The sequence below is a fragment of the Catharus ustulatus genome, chromosome 28 (assembly GCF_009819885.2).
Source record: "Catharus ustulatus isolate bCatUst1 chromosome 28, bCatUst1.pri.v2, whole genome shotgun sequence".
Lineage (NCBI taxonomy): Eukaryota > Metazoa > Chordata > Aves > Passeriformes > Turdidae > Catharus > Catharus ustulatus.
The window spans coordinates 3344495-3363235 of NC_046248.1; the positions used below are offsets into that span (position 1 = coordinate 3344495).

Here is an 18741-nt window from a genome sequence, read left to right on the forward strand (position 1 = left end):
TGTGCCAAGATCAGATCAGTGAGGATGTCACAAACTGGTGGAGCACAGCCTCCTGCTCCCCCTTCTCCCTCCTCCCAACAGGAATCATTTCCCTTGGCAGGAATTAGGCTACAAGCTGTTGGCATTACTTTTGCATGCTTGGCTGGAGAAATGCCTTTCACTTTTTTATTTTTTTTTTAAATCCCTGTGTTTGTGGTCACTCAGATCCTGCAAATCAAAGCCCAGCAGAGGTGGAAGGGTCAGGCTGGGAGGGGAAATGCTGTGAAAAGAATCCAGGGGGATTTCTGGCACAGGTGAGCAAGGGGAGAAGCAAAGCCAGGCTTGGCTGAGAGTGCTGAGGGAAGCACCATCCTCTGGAACATTATTCAGGCCTCTCACTCCTAGAAAGTTACTGATCCCTCCAGGAAATGAAATCCAAAATTGTCTCTGGCTCCAGAGGGAATTAACCTGTCAGCTGGGACGGCTCAGGGACAGCTGATTCCCACCCCAGCTCTCCAGAGCAAGCGAAAACACTCCAAGCTTTTCTTTAAACCCTCACCCTTAGTGCCTTAAGACCTTGATTTTCCCCTTTTTATTAAGATTGTGAGAGATTAAGAGGCAAAAAAAGATTGTGAATCCCATCCAACTCCAAGCCAGACTGGCTGCTAAGTGGAAAAAAGAAATAACTAGGGAAAAAAAAAAATAAAACCCTAAGGCTCAAAGGGAAACCTCCCTCAGTGTGAAGGACACTGCAGCACCAGGCTCTGCTTGGTGCCACCACCCTGAAGGATTCCACATGGCTCAGTGCCTGGAGAGGGGTCAAACAGGTTCAAAAGCCACTTTAATGCACAGGTAGGACAAATATTAGTGTGGAGATTGCTGCAGCTGCCTGACCTGATTTAACAGAGCTGTCTCTGAGGCTGCAGCTGGAAATCTGCACAGGAGAAAGGATTCAGGATGAGAAAAAGGGTTCCTTGCCTCCCTAACAGAGAGAATGTGATCTTGGTGAGCAACAAACACTGCCCAGCAGCATTTATCTGTGACCCCTCTGATTTCTCTGTCTCCAGGTGGAGGAGACCCCACATTCCAGGTTCCTCTGTCCCAGTGTGTTCTTCCTCTCTCCTGGCATGGGCAGGGTGAATCCCAGAGCTTCCTCTCTGTCCTCCTGCTTGGTGCTTGAAATTAAATTCTAGGAGAGGGGAATTCCAGCAGCAGGGGAAATTTGTGTGCTTAGTAACTGTGGGAGTGATAATGAGGGGAAAGGGGACTCTGGGACAGTCTGCCAAGTCACAGTGGGGGAAATGAGCCACAGAAAGCCCTTCCCAGGCCCTAGCACCTCAATTTCATGGTACAGCAGCCATTTCAGCAGCCTCCCTGCAGAAAAGTCAGGGAGCAGTACAGTAGTCAGCAGCATAAATTAAATAAATAGTCATAAATACACATCACTCTCTGGTTTCCCCCAAGTGGACCTTGCTTTCACAGTCTGAAATGTCCTTTTGACAGCCTGGCTTCATCCATGCACATGTGAGCTGTGTGTGGGGCATGTGCTCAGCCCTTGGGGATGGGATTGCAGGCAGGATGGCAGAAATCAGCAGGTTGTTCCTGCACCCATTGCCTTTGGAATGGGAAGTGGGGGCTTGAGAGGGTTTTCCTCAGACTGCACTGGGGATATTCTGTGCTACAGAATGGTGTGAGATCAATTATTCATCCTGGAGGCAATGGAGGAGTTACAGCTGCACCATTTCCAAACTGGGAATGTGCAGCTGCCTCCCTCCTGCCAGGAGGAAAAATCCCAGTGCTGGACAAAGTGGGACTCAATTCCCCTGATTTACCTGTCTGGGGAAGAGGCCAAAGCACTCATTAAACACTTCAGGAAGCAGCCTGCATCCCCATGAGTCCCTGTGGAGTTTGTGCATTGCTATCACAGCCAAGCTGCCCCCCTTCCTCATCTGGCTGCTAATGGAGTCTGGAATTATCCCCCACAACAACTGAAAATGCACACTGGATTTTCTGAGTGCAGCTCTACCCCCTGGCTGACTCCCAGCTGATGGGAGACACCCCTCAGGTGCCTCAACCCAGCTCTCTGCCACCTTCTAAGGGCCCTTTTCCCTTTCCTCCCTTGGTCCCTGTGACCCTTCCTGACCTCTCCTGGATTTTTGGAAGCCTTGTTGCTCTACAGATGCAGTCACATGAATATCCACAGTGATGGCTGTTGCTGCATAGATACAATGATGTCAATCTATCCCAGGCAAGGAAAGCAAGCTGCTGTTTTTCCCCCTGTTTTCCCCACAGATTTTACAAGACAAGGGCTGGGTGAACAAACAGCAGAGAGATTTGCTGAGCTGGGTGGTGGGAGTAGCTGCAAATCAATCCTAATTTTGGTTTTCTGCTTAAATGTGGGTCCCCCCAGCGTGGTGATTCCAGCACCAATGCAGACCTGCAGCACAGGGATGGCTCAGGGGCAGGGGCCAAGCACAGAGAAAGCAGAGAGCAGCTAAAGGGGACACTGGCACAGGAGGGGGACGCTCCCCTGGCTCTCACTGCAGCATCCACGACAGGAGGCAGCAAATCCAAACTGGGAGGGATCACAGCTCAGTCACACTCTGTGCTTTGCTCTCTGAGCCACCCTGACAGCAAATTTCTGCTGCCAGGAGGGCCCTGCCAGGGGGATCTGCCCTCCACAGACCCACAGCAACTCACCCTCCCCTTCAGAGCAGTTCTGCAAGGGATTGACTGAGCCCAAAACCTCTGTGCCCTGCAGCCAGCAAAGTCAGGGAGGTGACAGTGTCCCCAAAACCTCTGTGCCCTGAAGCCAGCGAGGTCAGGGAGGTGACAGTGTCCCCAAAACCTCTGTGCCCTGAAGCCAGCAAGGTCAGGGAGGTGACAGTGTCCCCAAAACCCTGAAGCCAGCAAGGTCAGGGAGGTGACAGTGTCCCCTTTAGAGATAAATAGAGTGCAGCAGGGATCTCCATGCGCAGGGAGGGGATGGGGACGGGCAGGGGGGGCCACTCACACTGATGCTTCCCTTTGAGACAACAAAAACAGAACAGACAGACAGACAGACAGGAATATTACAGAGGAGCAGTGCACAGGCCCAGGGAGCAGAGCTGGGCACAGCCCTAAGCACACCTCAGTGCTGGGAGAGCACAGCCCTCCCACACACACACACACCCCCCACGCTCCCAGGGACACTCCAGTTCAGCCAGTGTTGGAGGTCACTCCTTCCCCTCTTTAGGCTTTTTTTTTTTTTTTTGCTTTTTTTTTGCTTTTTTTCTCTTAAAATCTGTATATAATATATATATTTATATCTGTATATATATATATATTTATATATATATTTATATATCCTATTTACACGTATTGCACACCGTCCTCTGGCCTCCTGCATTCCTGCCTGTTAATGGAAACGTTTCCGTTTCTCCTCTGGATCTGACCCGAAGTCCCGGGACCCGATGCCATTCTGGAGATTTATTAGTGAATCCTTCATCTGCAAGACAAGAGATTTCTCCACTGTGGTGCTACCCCAGAGGAGAGAACTTGGGGGTTTCTTTTTTCCCTGTAAAATGTTGATGCCATGATTTTGGGAATGGGGATGTGCAAATGGGGACTGGGAATGAGAAGGGGTGACCAGAGTACAGTAATTTCATTATTATAAGCTGCACGTTACAATACAGGCTGTGATCAAAGGTCTCTGTTCCATCACCATCTGCTGCGGGTGGGGCAGTGATCCTGATCTCTGTGGGAGATATTCTGCTAATGGGCATCCATTGAAACCAGGCAGGGCAGTGTTCTTTATCTCGTGGGATATCTCCTGTTCATGGCCATGGTTTATAAACCAGGCAGGGCAGTGTTCTTTATCTTTTCACAGCCCATCCGTCCTCCAGCCAGTCATTTTCTGCTCATGGCCATTGAGTCCCACTGTGGCACTGATAAAATTACTGCATCCCATTGGGAGTTGCTCCAGCCAGGGGGAAGAGCCCAACATTTCTTACCAAGATAAAAACAGAGGGTTTGGGACACTAAGGGAGCCCCTTTCTCCACTGGACTCCAGAGGGAAACCGGATTTCTCCACATCCCCACTGGAGCTCCGGAGGGAAACTGCACCTTGTCCAGGAGCACTGCTCCAACTGAGCCACATCTGTCACTGCAGGAGGATGCAGCCACCATGGGATGGGACTGCTGCCAACACCCTGCCTGACGGGTGTCAGGTTGTACTCTGACTGTGTCAGGGTTTGGGGTTTGTTCTTTGTAGTGCTGTATTTCTATTTTAATTTCCCTAGTACAGAACTGTTATTCCTAATTCCCATGTCTTTGCCTGAGAGCCCCTTGATTTCAAAATTATAATAATTTGGAGGGAGGGGGTTTACATTCTCCATTTCAAAGAGAAGCTCCTGCCTTTCTCAACAGACACCTGTCCTCCAAACTAAAACAGCAACTTTTCATTCTTTGTCCATGTATAAGCCGCACCTGATTATAAGCCGCACTTTGGGTTTGGACCAAAATTTTAGTCAAAATGGTGTGGCTTATAACCATGAAATTACTGTACAGGGAGTTCTCTCTCTTTAGGGGAAAGCAGCTCACATTTTAGGACTTGTGAGGAAGCAGCTCACATTTAGGCACTTGTGAGGAAGCAGCTCTCGTTTCTGGGCTGTGCTCTCAGCAGCCCTTTGTGCTTTTTAGGGAGCACACCCTGAAATTCCTGGCTTTGTGCTACAAGAGCGTGTCCCCTTCCTCCCTGAAAGCTGCATGTAACTCCAAGGTCCAGCTAAAACCAGTTTGCTCTCCAAGCTGGGATGACAGATATTAGATCTCAAATGTGCCAGTGACAGACATTAGATCCCAAATGTGCCAGTGTGAGATTTTTGGCCCTGCAGGGTTCTGTCCTTGACGTGCAGAACCCCTGATGGGAACGGGGCACCCACCAGCAGCAGGAGATGGATCTAAAGGAGCTGCCTCACCTGAGGGGCTGTGGTGGAAGCAGGAGATGCTGAAGGATGGGGAGCAGGACTGGGAGAACACAGTGACCCCCTGGACACCCCCCTGCCTGGAACTGTGCAGCCTCACCTGGTCCAGCAGCATCACCGAGGATTTGATGATCTCGCGCCATTTCTGCAGCTCTGAGTCGTGGTACTTCTGCTGGGACTCCAGCAGCTGGGCCCATTCTGTCTGAGACTGGGGCAACCTGCCACAGAAACAGGCAGGAGTCATAAAATCACATCATTTGTACACAGATTTCTCTTTATTGTGAGGAATAGCTGCACTAGCTCTTTTTCCCAAGCCTTTCTCTTCAGGCCCATTGAAAGCCCCAAAGCAGAACTGAGGGGAGTGGAATCAGGACAGATGGAAGCACTCCAGGTGCTTGGATGGATTCAGATGCTTCCACAGCAATCGTGGCTGCAACACAAAAATTACCCATGTGGAGCCACCCACATAATTCCAGTACTTGCACATCATCACACTGTGCAACCAGGATGCAAGTTCTGTACTTAAATATTACTGTAGTAGTCTAAAAAAGCAACAAGAGCACCAGAGAAAGATAAAATCATGTAAAGTATCTATAATAATTTAATCTATCTGTGGGGAAGCAGCAGGGCTGGTATAGGGAAGATATTAATTTCCTTTCCTAATGAGGAGAAATGACACAAATAGGGCAAAGAACTCCAACACAGCGGTGGCACATGGCTATGAATGCTTGAAGTTAAACCCAGTGTAGCAAGGGAACAACTGGGACTCCAAGAAAGGGACACAAGGGGACAAAAACACCGCAGAAAAGTGGATGCAGGATGTTCTCAGCCTCTAAAAATAAACAGGTTTTTTTAGTAGAAATTAGAAATTAGAAAGTAGAAATTAGAAATAGACCATTCAGGCAGGACATCTGGATCCACTCCTTCCAAAACACAAACCTAACAGACCCAGTGGTGTGTCCCAGGCCCAAACTCTCCTCTGAGTACACAGGGATCATTTTAAAATGCTGCTTTCCATACAGAGGGAGGTTTGGCCATCAAAAGTGACCACCTCAGCCCAAAACTGCTGAACATTTATTCACAGAGCATCCTCTGTGCCCTTAACTCTGCTCTTCAGCTGCAGCTGTTTCACACAGAAATGAAAGCCCAGAGCTGTGGTGTGATGGAAAAGCCTCTCCACACCCAGGGAAGCAGCAGAGGCAGCAGAGGGGCTGTACCTCTCCTGCAGCCTCAGGCCCTGCCACGCCGTCAGCGTCTGCGTGGTGTACTCCAACATCCAGAGCTTGTAGAACAGCATCATGTTGAGAATGACCAGCAGCACCAGACTGCAGAGGGAGCAAGAAAACAGCCAGGTTAGGAGCATGTCACAGCTCACTGCTCACCAGCAACACCTGGGACAACAGCCAGGCCTTCAGGGAGGTGTCTGAGCCAGCCCATGCTGGGAGAGGGGATTTAATCTGAGTGAGCAACCAAAACTTCACCTCGTGGAAGAAATGTGTGAGCCAGGAGGACAGACAGACAGACAGACAGGGTGACAGCTCTGATAGAACAGGCTGGGTGAGTGGATGTGCTGAATGCAGAGAAAGGGAGGGAAATGGGAGAGTAGAGAGGTAAAAAAAGAGAGAGACAGTACCTGAAACAGATCCTAATGGGAGCAGGGAAGAGAAAAGACGGAGTAGCTGCAGGTTAGAAACGGACTGACACAAGCTGGGCTGAGAGGAGGAGGCTCAGACAGTGCAGGAGGTACAGGGGGCAGAAGAAAGGAGCAGAGGCAAGAGAGGCAGGAAGGACAGACAGGGATCTGTGTGCCTGCACTGGAGGTGAAGCTCCCTCAGCACAGCTGAGCTCCTGGGGACGTGTCTGACACATCCAGCCTTGCCCACGGCCAGCCCTGGCACTGGGAGCACCAGCCATGCCCTGCCCACCACACTGGGGCATTTCTGCTCCTCCCCAGGAAGAGATTCCTAAATGCCAGCCTGGTGCCTGGCTCTGAATAGTGCAGTTATTCTGCTGGAAGAATGGCCCACTATGACCAGTTCAGTCAGGCAGATGGCAAGTGGCCAGAGGAATATTCTGGAAACATCACAGAGGGCTCTGTGACCCAAGTGGAGCTGTCAGGAGACACTGGCACAAAGCTTTGGTGCCTCTGTGCCATGTTCTCATCATGACAGCACCTTACACCACCTCATTCATCACTGGCTGGGTGCTGCTGCAAACCTCTGCATCTGTGCCCCCTCTGGGAGCAGGAAACACAGCATGGAGCTCATCTTGAGCTGTAATTTCAGTCCTCAAATCCCAGCTTCTCCACACCTCTCTAAAAGCTGGGTGCAGCTTAAGGAAAAGCTGAGCCTGAGTCAGAAGAGCCTGGATCACTGTTTTAGGCTGTTCAGCTCCACAGCACCTGCCCAGCAAGGACTGCAGCTCTAAATGAAGGCTGCTGTCAGTCCCAGGGCAGAGAACAATAAAAACAGTGAGTTTAGGTGTTAAACTGAGCCACAGGGATGTGAGGGGCCCATTCCCAGCTCACTTGGAGAGCACATCCCAGTCCAGGACCACCAATCCTGAAAGGAGACACCCAAACCAGGGAGTTCCTGCTGCTGAGCTGATGAAACCACACCAACCTCTGGTGCTCCAGGTGTTTCTTTACTTATTGTGCAGAAATCATCTCTAAAGGGTCCAGCTGCTTTCTGGCTGTACCTCTCATGAGAATCACTGTCCAGGACCAGATATGAAAAGGTTCTGCCAGACCAGAGGGAAGAGGTGACAGCATCCTCACAGCACTGAGCCCTGTTGTGGCAGCCCAGTGACTCCCAGAGAGTTTTGCACAGTTATTGTCCATTATAGCAGCTCGTGTGTCAGTAATTAAATCATTTGTTTTAAATTACCCACACACACAGTTTCTATGTGTCATTAAAAATCTGTAAACTGCATCCCTAAAGCAAAAAAAAAAAAAGGTTATACTTGTTGGATTTCTTCTCTTGTACATATTGACTTCTCTGCCTCTGTGCTGATTGTCACTGTCCCAGACAGGTCCCAGACAGGTCCCAGACCTGCCTTTAGGACTCTCAGAGCAGATCTGCAAAGCCCATGTTTGCTAAAACAAGGGCAAAAACGAGGGGAAAGAACAGAAAGAAGCACAGAACTTCAGGAACACAGCTAAACCAAAGGTGTTTAACACTGACTGGGAAGGAAAGCACAATAAACTCCCCACTTACACAAAGCTGATGACAAGGAGCAGCTTGGAGACACTCTGCAGGTGGAAGCCACTGGGGCTCTCCTCAGGGATGTGCCGGGTCTGAGTGGAACCTGAGGAGAGGGGAAGCATTGGGATGGGAAACAGGGAAAGATCCTCTACCCACCCCTGCATCTCACCCAAACAACCCCAACACATCCTTGTGCATGTGGCAAATGTAACTGAGACTGACAGCACTGCAGATTGTCTTGGGTTACAATACAGGCTGTAATCAAAGGTGTCTGTTCCATCACCATCTGTTGAGGGTGGAGGCAGTGATCCTGATCTCTGTGGGAGATATTCTGCTAATGGGCATCCATTGAAACCAGCTGGGGCAGTGTTCTTTATCTCATGGGATATCTCCTGTTCATGGCCATGGTTTATAAACCAGCTGGGGCAGTGTTCTTTATCTTTTCACAACCCATCCTTCCTCCAGCCAGTCATTTTCTGCTCATGGCCATTGAGTCCCACTGTGGGACTGATAAAATTACTGCATCCCATTGGGAGTTGCTCCAGCCAGGGGAAGAGCCCAACATTTCTTACCAAGATAAAAACAGAGGTTTTGGGACACTAAGGGAGCCCCTTTCGCCACTGGACTCCAGAGGAAAACCGGATTTCTCCACATCCCCACTGGAGCTCCGGAGGGAAACTGCACCTTGTACAGGAGCACTGCTCCAACTGAGCCACATCTGTCACTGCAGGAGGATGCAGCCACCATGGGATGGGACTGCTGCCAACACCCTGCCTGACGGGTGTCAGGTTGTACTCTGACTGTGTCAGGGTTTGGGGTTTGTTTCTTTGTAGTGCTGTATTTCTATTTTAATTTCCCTAGTAAAGAACTGTTATTCCTAATTCCCATATCTTTGCCTGAAAGACCCTTGATTTCAAAACTATAATTTGGAGGGAGGGGGTTTCCATTCTCCATTTCAAAGAGAGGCTCCTGCCTTTCTCAGCAGACACCTGTCCTCCAAACTAAGACAAGATTTAATTATCATATGCAGTTTGATAACCAGGATGCCTTGGCAAGACCAAACAGAGCTCTGAAGATTACAAAATTGGATCAAGTTTGGCTGATGGAAATAAGATTCTACTAAGTAGAAACGTAAAGTTTGTGTGATGTTTAACTAAATGATTGTAGTAAAATATTACTAGCCTTCTGTAAGCTTTATTTTGTCTCTGGTAGGTGTTTTACCAGGACCTGAGAGTGCTGATATAGATCAGTGACTTCTCAGCAGCTTACATTAGCCAGCAGAGAAAAACTGGCGGCCCTTTACAGACGCCTTCCACAAGAATTTTATTTCATGCAAAGGGTGGTCGAGAAGGGACCCCCTGAGACAAAGGGGAGACAGTCATATTTATGGGTTCAAGGGGGATTCAAAATACAACCAATAAAAGTTTATACAAAGGGCAGCATCTAATCTAAATGAGAAATTCTAAAGGTGAACTGACCAATTACACAGACTGATTGCTAACCAATTATCTTCCAAGGTGTTAGAGAGTGACCAAATTCTTAAGGAATTTGGCTTAGCCTTGGTATCTAGGAAACCTTATCTATTAAACTAAACTCCAGGGACCTGGAGCAGACAATCTGGGGGGAATTTTATCACCCACAGCCTTCCTAAAATAGTCCATAAACACATGCAGCTCTCAGTAAACACAGAATTCTCATCCCCATTCAGTAATGCCTGTCAATCCTCCATACATCCTCCCCACCCTGCTGTGCCAAGCCCCTGTCTGTGCCCATCCCAAGGCTGTGTGGGGTGTGCAGTGCTCACCTGCCACGTGCTTGATCCGATGGGCAACCTCCTCATCCGTGGGGGTGGTGACGGGGCTGAGCACCTCCTCCAGGTGTGGCACGCGCAGGTGGGCGTGGGCGCGCTTCCGCCGCCGCACCGTGGGCTGCTTGCTCACCTTCTCTTTGGGGGATTGTCTGTGCACCTCAGCCAGGTATGTGCTCTCTGTTTTGGTCAGCTCGCTCTCTGCAGCACAAGGGGGAGCGTTAGCAGGTGGTGTTGTAGGGAGAGAAAGGTTTATCCCCTCTGTTTAGGGTTTTAGCTTTTCTATTTTTCATACATTTGTAACCCTGCAGTTCTTTAGTGTAGAACTCTAAACTCCATATCCAGTGGGAGCTGCTGCTCTCCCATTTTGGGCACACACAGTGAAATAATTTTTTTTTATGATTTCTGGGAGTTACAGTGCTGTCACAGAGCCAGGGTTCACTGGGTGTGCTGGCAGGGACATGATGAATTCGAGATCCACCTGCACGGAGCCTTTCATGTGAGCTGTGCTTTCCAGCACGGAATCCCTGCCAGCTCTGAGCCACAGTGATGTCATGCTGTCCCCTGGCTCCTGTCACCTCAAAACAGCTGTGGGCCTGTGCCAACAGCCCAAACAACCCAGTTCCAGATGATTCCAAAGCACAGCCATGGACAGCTTTAGCAGCAGAGCCAGAGAGAGCAGCTACCAGGAGCAGCTTCCCTGTGCCAGGTGCAGCTCCTGCAGTGGGGCTGATCCCTTAGGGTTTCAGCTTTTCTATTTTCATCCATTTGTAACCCTGCAGTTCTTCAGTGTAGAACTCTAAACTCCATATCCAGTGTCACTGCTGTTCTCCCATTTTGGGCACACACAACAATTCCTCTCCAGGCCTGGCAATCAAGGACACCTCACTGCCTCAGGCCTGAGAGATGGAAACAAAAGTGAGCTGGGGGAGCAAACTTGGGGTCAGTGACTTCATTAGCTGGAGCTGGAATTGGAAGATGAACCCCCAATGTGCAAATGGACCAAACTTATCAAAGTGTGCAAACCTGTGACCCATTGTCCATTTTGGGTGCAGCCCCTGGGGGGCTTTGTCTGCCCTGAATGTACCTGAATAATTCAGTAAATAGAACTGCTTTTTATTCTCTTTATTTTGTCTGGCCACTGTTTTTAGGTAAGCCCAAAACAGCACCAGCTAGGGCAAAGAAGCTGGCAGAGTTTGAGCAATTTGTGCTCCACACTCCTTGTGTCTTTTACCAAAATTTGACCCCAAACTCCTGACAGTCAGCAGGATTTGATGCCCTGATTAATTCCAGCAGGTAATTTATTCCAGCTGTGGCCATGTAAGCCACCCCAAGGCTGGATCATGCCGCCCACTCCCAGGGAAACACAAGTGCCACTGTCACTGCCACTCTTACCCAAATGACGGAAATAATCTTCCAGGCCACTCCAAAAATTCTTCTCAATGAAGGATTTCACCAGCCCCCAGGGCTGCTTCCTGTAGCGCAATTCTGTGGAAACCCTGTGAGGACACAAAGCTCAGTCATTGCCCTGCTTCTGCTTCCTGGGGTGATGTCAATTCTCAATCTTTGTCAGTGTAAATGCAGGAAATAATCATGTACACACTGTTATTTCTGGAATGGTCTCACCCTTCACATTTCTAGAGAAGCACTGCTGGAAAAGCCCTTCCCAGGAGTGCTCCATGGCCACTTGGCAGACATTTGGATTATCACTACTGAAGTCACCCAGAGTCACATGGATACAGCTTTGCCCATACCCAATTCCTCTGCTTCTCCCCCCAAGCACAACCCCAGAAGTTCACCCTGTTCCTTATCACAGTCTGCAGTGACAACAGGCTCTGCACACCCCTGCCTCCAAGAGAGAGGCAAAAAAACCTGTAAATCCTCTCCTTGATGCATTGATACTGTTATAAATGTATAACATATTATTTGCTTTTTGCAACTATTGAAATAAGTGTTGTATGTATAATGTTAAAATGGCTTTTCTGTATAAATATAAGTTATTTTCTTCTAATAGCAAAAGTTAAACATAAGTTTTTAAAAAATAATATGCTAAAACTACCTGCCTAGTTAAAATAACAGCCCATGAACATGTGATGGGGACCCTACAACTAACACAACAATTATCAACACTCACCAACTGCAAAAAACCAAAACCACCACCCAAATTAAAAAATAACAAAAAAATTAAAAACACAAACCACGAAACATCCATACTCTAAAAAAACAAACCCAAAAAGTAGCCATGCCAAACAGTTCCCAAAAATTTTTATTATACATAAAAAAACTATAAATATACAACAAATTAATGTATTGTAAAGTGTATTTTAAAAAGTGTTCCCAAAGCTCTTAGCAGCTTGCCAAGCACCTGTTTTAACCCTTTACTTTATCTGTATCTCCTATTGTCTTTTTATTAAACCTTTTAAATTTTACCCAAACAGTAAAACGTGTTTTTCACAACACCAACCTCTGCCCCTACCCTTTGTAACAGCAACATCCCAGCAAGAGGACAGAGAAATAACCCCCTAAACCCCTCCTAACACCCCACCAGCAAAGCTCCCTCCCAAAGGTGTTTTTTGCTCATCATCCCCTGCCCACAGAGGTACCTGAGTCTGCTTTTGTTCCTGGCAACCCGAGTCAGCGTGTAGCGGTTGATGGTGTAGAAATAATCGTGGTAGGGGACGTCGTGGGTTAGCACCTCTGCATCTATGACATAGCACTCGCTCTCCTGGCTGGCTTTGTACATTGTCTGCAGGGAAAACAGCGTGCAAGGCAGCTCTGAGTGTGGGTAGGACCCACTGTAGCAGCACTTTGCAAACAGGAGGCACTGCCTGCCCAGCCCTGCCCCTGGGAGCAGCTCAGCCTGGAGGGAAGGCAGGGAAAACAGGGGGTTCACCCAGGTGCTGCCCCTGGGCACGTTATAAAAAGGGAATTCCATTCCAGCCTCCAGGATTTTGTAACAGAGATGCTGCACACAGTGCCAGCTGGGCAGCAGTTTGCTGGGACATTTCCAAGTGGGACCTCTCTTGTGTCTGCCTTATCCTGAGCTAAAACCAGAGGTTTTAGCATAAACTCTAGCTAATAAATTTTCTAACATAAATTATTCTGTGATTGTAAACACCATAAAAACAACCACTTCCTTCTTTCAAGCACTTCTGGTGTGCTTTTCCCTTTGCTCCAGAGCAAGCCTGACCCAGAGGACAGACAGACACAGCTCAGCACAGATGCCTGGACAGAGCAAGGCTTTTCCTGCAGACTATTCCCACCCAGCTCTGCAGTGAGGACACACAGGGGGTGCCCTGGTGGTTGAGCCAAACTCAGAATTAAATAAGTCATGGCTTGTTTATCTGAGAGTGTGCTGCTCCCTTTGCTCATCCCTTTGTTCTCCCTTTTCCTTTCTGTTCCCTGAATCTCTCCTCACACCCTCACAAGTCCCACCTCACTGCTGGCATCCTCCTCTCTGAAATGTGGTGCTCAGACCCTCTAAGCAATCCCTAAAGCTCACTCTCAGTACTTATCCTTTGCCACTTGAACACATCTCTGGACATGGAAAGAGGTTTTTCCTCCCTATCCACTTGCAGGCCCTGCTAGACCCAGCCAGCCTGGCTCCTCTCAGTGCCGATTTTCCCTTTTTCACCTTTTTTAACAGATCATCTCACTGTCCTCACCACAATAAAAACTGCACAACACCCTGTAGAGCTGTGAAAAGGGCTGGTCGGGCAGTATCTGACTTCCTTGAGTAATAACTGCTGGGCTGGGCACAGCTCAGAAAACACCAGTTTAGGTGAGAAAAACAATTATTAAGATGTGCTGCCTTGTTCACTGGGAAATTTGTGGTGCTTCCATTGCAACCCAGTGTAAGATTAACTCTTTGTGGCAGCAGAGATGCTGGGCAGCAAGATAAATCAAGGAAATGTGAAGAGGACAATGGGCAGGGACAATAAAACATGCTCAGAAACTCTCAGAGCAGTTTCTAGCAGGTATCCCAGCCCTGCTCCACTGTCCCTTACCTGAGTCTCAGTGACTGTGGCAGTTTTGGGGGCCAGAGGGTTGGTGAGGGTGATGGTGTACAGGATCACTCTGGTCTGATTGCCATTTTCCTCCTTCTTCCAGGGGTGAAAGATAATATCTGAGAGGACAAAACAACATTCCAGTCATAACTGGGGAGGGATCTCTGGTCAGTCCCCTGGGGAAAGGCATAACCATTTAACCAAGCTGGGGATGGGGTTCCTTCCTCTTGGGGAGCCTGGCTGCTCTAGAGGTCTGAGTGTGAAACAAAGGGCTCCTGTGCTAAATGTGAATATTTTCCCCTCTTTCAAGTGCAGGGAAAGGGGGAGAGGTTGGGGATTTCCCTCCTTCAGCAAACCTACAGTCACAGGGAGAGGAAGACTGTGACATGCCAAGGGACTCTCTGCAGCTCTGTCTGTGCCAGTGTCAGGTGTGGAGCTAGAACAGCTTTTCCCTCACACTGTTAACCCTTGAACAGAGGATCAGGTCATGATAAAAAATATGAAAATCTGCTTTATCCATTACAAAAGCTGTTAGAAAATGAAACCACATGGGCACACTGCTTTTCCTTACGGGTCACACTGTCCCAAAATCAGCTCAGAACGTCCCCAAGCAGACAAACTCGTGCCTCCAAGGCAGAGCCCTTCCCCACAGCCCCTGTGCAGCCCAGCTCACCAGAGAAGCGGCGCTGCTCCATGAAGTCCCTCTGGAACTGGGAGTCAGTGAAGAGCAGGTCGTAGAGCTTGTCCACGCTGAAGTTGAACACCTCGTTCACGTACTGGCGCCCGTTCAGGTCCTCGTAAAAGGCCTGGACTTCACCTGTGGGGAGAGCCATAAATCCAGCCATGACCCTCCAGGATGATGGAAAATGTGCTTGCACAGCAGCAGGACCTCCAGGTGCACCACCAATATCCACCAGCATATTCCAGAAGGAACCCAAAGGAGGGACTTCAGCCCTCTTCCTTTCCCATGGCAAGAATTGGGATGTGAGAAGGGATAATTAATTGCAGTAATTTCACCACTATAAGCCATGGGAGATATTCTGCTAATGGCCATCTATTGAAACCAGCTGGGGCATTGTTCTTTATCTCCATGGGATATCCCCTGTTAATGGCCATGTTTTATAAACCAGGCAGGGCAGTGTTCTTTATCTCCATGGGATATCTCCTGTTCATGGCCATGTTTATAAACCAGCTGGGGCAGTGTTCTTTATCTCATGGGATATCTCCTGTTCATGGCCATGGTTTATAAACCAGCTGGGGCAGTGTTCTTTATCTTTTCACAACCCATCCTTCCTCCAGCCAGTCATTTTCTGCTCATGGCCATTGAGTCCCACTGTGGCACTGATAAAATTACTGCATCCCATTGGGAGTTGCTCCAGCCAGGGGGAAGAGCCCAACATTTCTTACCAAGATAAAAACAGAGGTTTTGGGACACTAAGGGAGCCCCTTTCTCCACTGGACTCCAGAGGAAAACCGGATTTCTCCACATCCCCACTGGAGCTCTGGAGGGAAACTGCACCTTGTACAGGACCATTTACATTCTCCATTTCAAAGAGAAGCTCCTGCCTTTCTCAGCAGACACCTGTCCTCCAAACTAAAACAGCAACTTTTCGTTCTTTGTCCATATATAAGCCACACCTGATTATAAGCCGCACTTTGGGTTCGGACCAAAATTTATTCAAAATGGTGTGGCTTATAATAGTGAAATTACTGTACATAGCTCATTTTAGGGACATCCTAAAATCTTTAGGCACATCCTAAAATTGAGACACATGCACTTTCTGCAGCCCAAACACATTCACTTTCTGCAGCCCACAATGGGAATTCTTTGCATCTTCAAGGTGCAGAAAAGGATTTCAATAGTCACCACTCCATTTCTTCCTGGGGAAGGATGGGCTAAAGGTTGGAAATACCCTGATGGCCTTTCCCCATGTAAATACCTTCATCATGAGTGTCTGAGGAGTCACTGAGCTCAGTGGGAATGTCCTCGTTGTCATTGAAGTCCAGGGAGGGGGAGTTCACAGGGCCAATGATGTCGATCTTCTCTCCCATGATGTTGGCAATGCCAAGGTCTTTCTCCACTGGACTCTCTGCCACTGCCTCCTCCTCTTCTGGGAGCACTCCATCGAACTGCAGCAAGGACAGGCCACAACAAGGGCAAGATCAGCACTGGACATGGGCTTTATTTCAAAAATCCCCACATCTGAGAGCTAATTTCTGAATATTTGGCCTTGATATATCCGAAATTAAACAGGTAGAGGAGGACAATGGCCACACAGTGTTTGTAAAACCTCCTCTCAAAAAAATAAGTGTTCAAGCTTTGGACATCACCAGGTTTTTTGTTCAGACAAGCACAATATTGTCCAGTCCTGGTTTAGCTCCTGAACAAGCTAAAAGAACCTGAGGTGATATCCAAACAAGGTCTGCTCTGCCATAATACCAGGAGGGTACACACTGTTTTCCAGGGAATAACTGAAGGCAGGGAAGAAATTACAACCCTTTTATGTCCAAGACTTTTCCTCCAGAAATACAGAGAGGAAAATGCTCTTGCTGCTGAGAAATCACTGACCAAGGACTAAAATCAGCAGCAGTGGAAGAGGAGCTGGAGGATGAACAAACCTCATATGATCCAATTTCCCTCGATTTCAGGGAAAACAGAACTCCTGCTGCCAGGGGAGGGGAAAACTCACCGAGGCTGGGGCTTCACTGCTGCCTGTAGAGGTCAGGGTGCTGGCAGTGACAGATTTCTTTGGCAGCTGAGGGCTGGCTTCTGGCTTGGCCTCCATGCTGCTCTTGGAGGAGCTGTCGTTGACTTCATTCTCCTCCACAGGGATTTCTTCGCAGTAGCTGGGACGCCACAGAGAACACAGGTTTTTATGGCTACCCCTCTCACAACAGCTACAGCTGCACACACAGAGCAAGTGAGAATGTTTCTGTGAAGTTTCCAGGTTGTCCAGAAGAGGAATGGCTCAGTGCAGAGGAGAGCAAGCCCCAATTTTTTTTGGGTGTTTATACAGGGACTGACAAGCATCAGCATTTTCTGGCCATGCAGCCCTGCCTGACCCTGTGACTGGGAAGCTTTGGCATTTCTAGAACTGCTCAGCTGGCTCAGCAGGCATTCCAGTCCCTCCCAGCTTCCAGGAGGAAAGGTTACACTTCCAGCTTTTTAGGAACCACACACTCAGCAGCAACCACTTGGCCAGAGCCCAGAATGTGTCAGGACTGCCACTGAACTACACTTGAACAGAATAACAAAGGTGTCCCCTTTATTCTGTGTGCTCTCCAGTTTATACACTCTTAATAAAGCATGATCTGAAATTATTGACTACAATAACTTATTATATTCATTGGTGCAAAGCAATTAGCAGCAATATATTGATGCTAAGTTGGGAGCATGTGTCGATCTGCTGGAAGGGAGGAGGGCTCTGCAGAGAGACCTGGAAGGGTTGGATGGATGGGCAGAGTCCAGTGAGATCTTGAAGGCCTCTTCCAACCCAGAATTCTGTGATTCTATGAATTCTATTGGTCAGAAGTTTTGCAAAAAGGTAATAAGGCACATATACACATTTACTTTTGTAGTCAAACTACAAAAATCTTTCATGTATCTTTTTAAATCGGCTTCCATACCAACAGCCTTTTCCTCCTGGCTATGGACACACTGGGAATTCATCAATTGCTGTTTTTTCTCCTGACTAAACTGGGCTCACAGGCCAGTTGTGCAGCCCTCTGTGGGAACCCAGGACATCCCTGACTCGAGACCCAGGCAGGGGCTCAGGAGCCTTGGCACAGAGCCCAGAACCCCTGTGCCTTTGATTTTAACCCCTGGGAAAAATTACCACCCTTACATGAAGAATTACAAGTCACAAAAAATAAGTAGAGTGCAAGTTAGATTATTACAAGGTGAAAAAGTAGGTTTTTAAGATTGTTTATAATGAGGGTCTGGGGTCAAGCTGGAGGAATCTGGGTGTGTTCTGTCCTTCTTTCTGCATCCGTCTTTTAGATTGGTTTAGAGCAGAACCAGACTGTACAATATGAGTGATAGGTATTGGAAGATAATTGTAAATAATGTTTATGTAGTTTATAGTATAAAAAGATAATCCCACCCCAGGGTGGGCAGTGTGCCTGGGGCTGAGCTGCTGAACAGACCTGGGCTGGGCAGGGAAAGAACTTTGAGATGAGATAAAATAAACAACTCTGGGAACAAGAGAAGAGTCTCCTGACTCTTTCTCTGGTGCTTGGGGTGGGACACAGAGACTCTAAAACACACCCAGGTGTCAGCTCAGGCTGCAGACACACCACCAACCACATCCCTCCTGCACACAGCACACCCTGCTCTCCTGGCCAGCCCAGCCCTCCCCACTCACCCCATGGTGTTGAAGTCATCGTCGGGGGGCACGTAGTCCTCGTCATCGCTGGTCAGCCCCAGCTCGTTCCCGTAGCACTGGTGGACAAAGTGCCAGAGCTCCTTTGGACACAGGGGCTGGGCAGGGGACACAGAACAGCATTTATTGCAGCCAAAAATGCAAAAACAAAAAGTGAAAGTTTGGAATTCCCACTGCCAGGAGGACAGTCCTTGTACTGCAAGGAGAAGTGAGAAATTCTGGTACTTGAGGTGAGAGCTCAGCTCTGTGAAATTCCATTTTAGGGAGTTAATTATTATTTATTCATTCATTTATTATTTTATTTATTCATATATATAATATTTATATATAGATAGATAATTTGTATTTTTTGGTTTTCATCATATTCTATTAATATTCATTCTATTTTATTTACACATA

At 48.1% G+C, this 18741-nt stretch overlaps 1 protein-coding gene across 14 annotated transcripts in view; it reads right to left on the reverse strand.

Moving 5' to 3' along the window:
* Positions 1 to 2361: 2361 nt before the first annotated feature.
* Positions 2362 to 18741, reverse strand: part of GRAMD1B (GRAM domain containing 1B) — a 133707-nt gene continuing 117327 nt past the window's right edge. For 9 of the 14 annotated variants that reach the window (XM_033081790.2, XM_033081788.2, XM_033081792.2 and 6 more), the window contains 13 exons: positions 18325 to 18440; positions 16651 to 16864; positions 15901 to 16090; positions 14634 to 14777; positions 13961 to 14079; positions 12557 to 12699; positions 11349 to 11452; positions 9951 to 10154; positions 8159 to 8249; positions 6577 to 6588; positions 6161 to 6268; positions 5044 to 5161; positions 2362 to 3466 (listed from right to left, as the gene is read on the reverse strand). In XM_033081790.2, the coding sequence (XP_032937681.1) occupies positions 3377 to 3466; positions 5044 to 5161; positions 6161 to 6268; positions 6577 to 6588; positions 8159 to 8249; positions 9951 to 10154; positions 11349 to 11452; positions 12557 to 12699; positions 13961 to 14079; positions 14634 to 14777; positions 15901 to 16090; positions 16651 to 16864; positions 18325 to 18440 (1653 nt within the window). In that variant the 3' untranslated portion in view covers positions 2362 to 3376. The remainder of the gene's footprint in view (positions 3467 to 5043; positions 5162 to 6160; positions 6269 to 6576; positions 6589 to 8158; positions 8250 to 9950; positions 10155 to 11348; positions 11453 to 12556; positions 12700 to 13960; positions 14080 to 14633; positions 14778 to 15900; positions 16091 to 16650; positions 16865 to 18324; positions 18441 to 18741) is intronic. The other 5 variants (XM_033081793.2, XM_033081794.2, XM_033081795.2 and 2 more) reach the window with 3 other exon arrangements.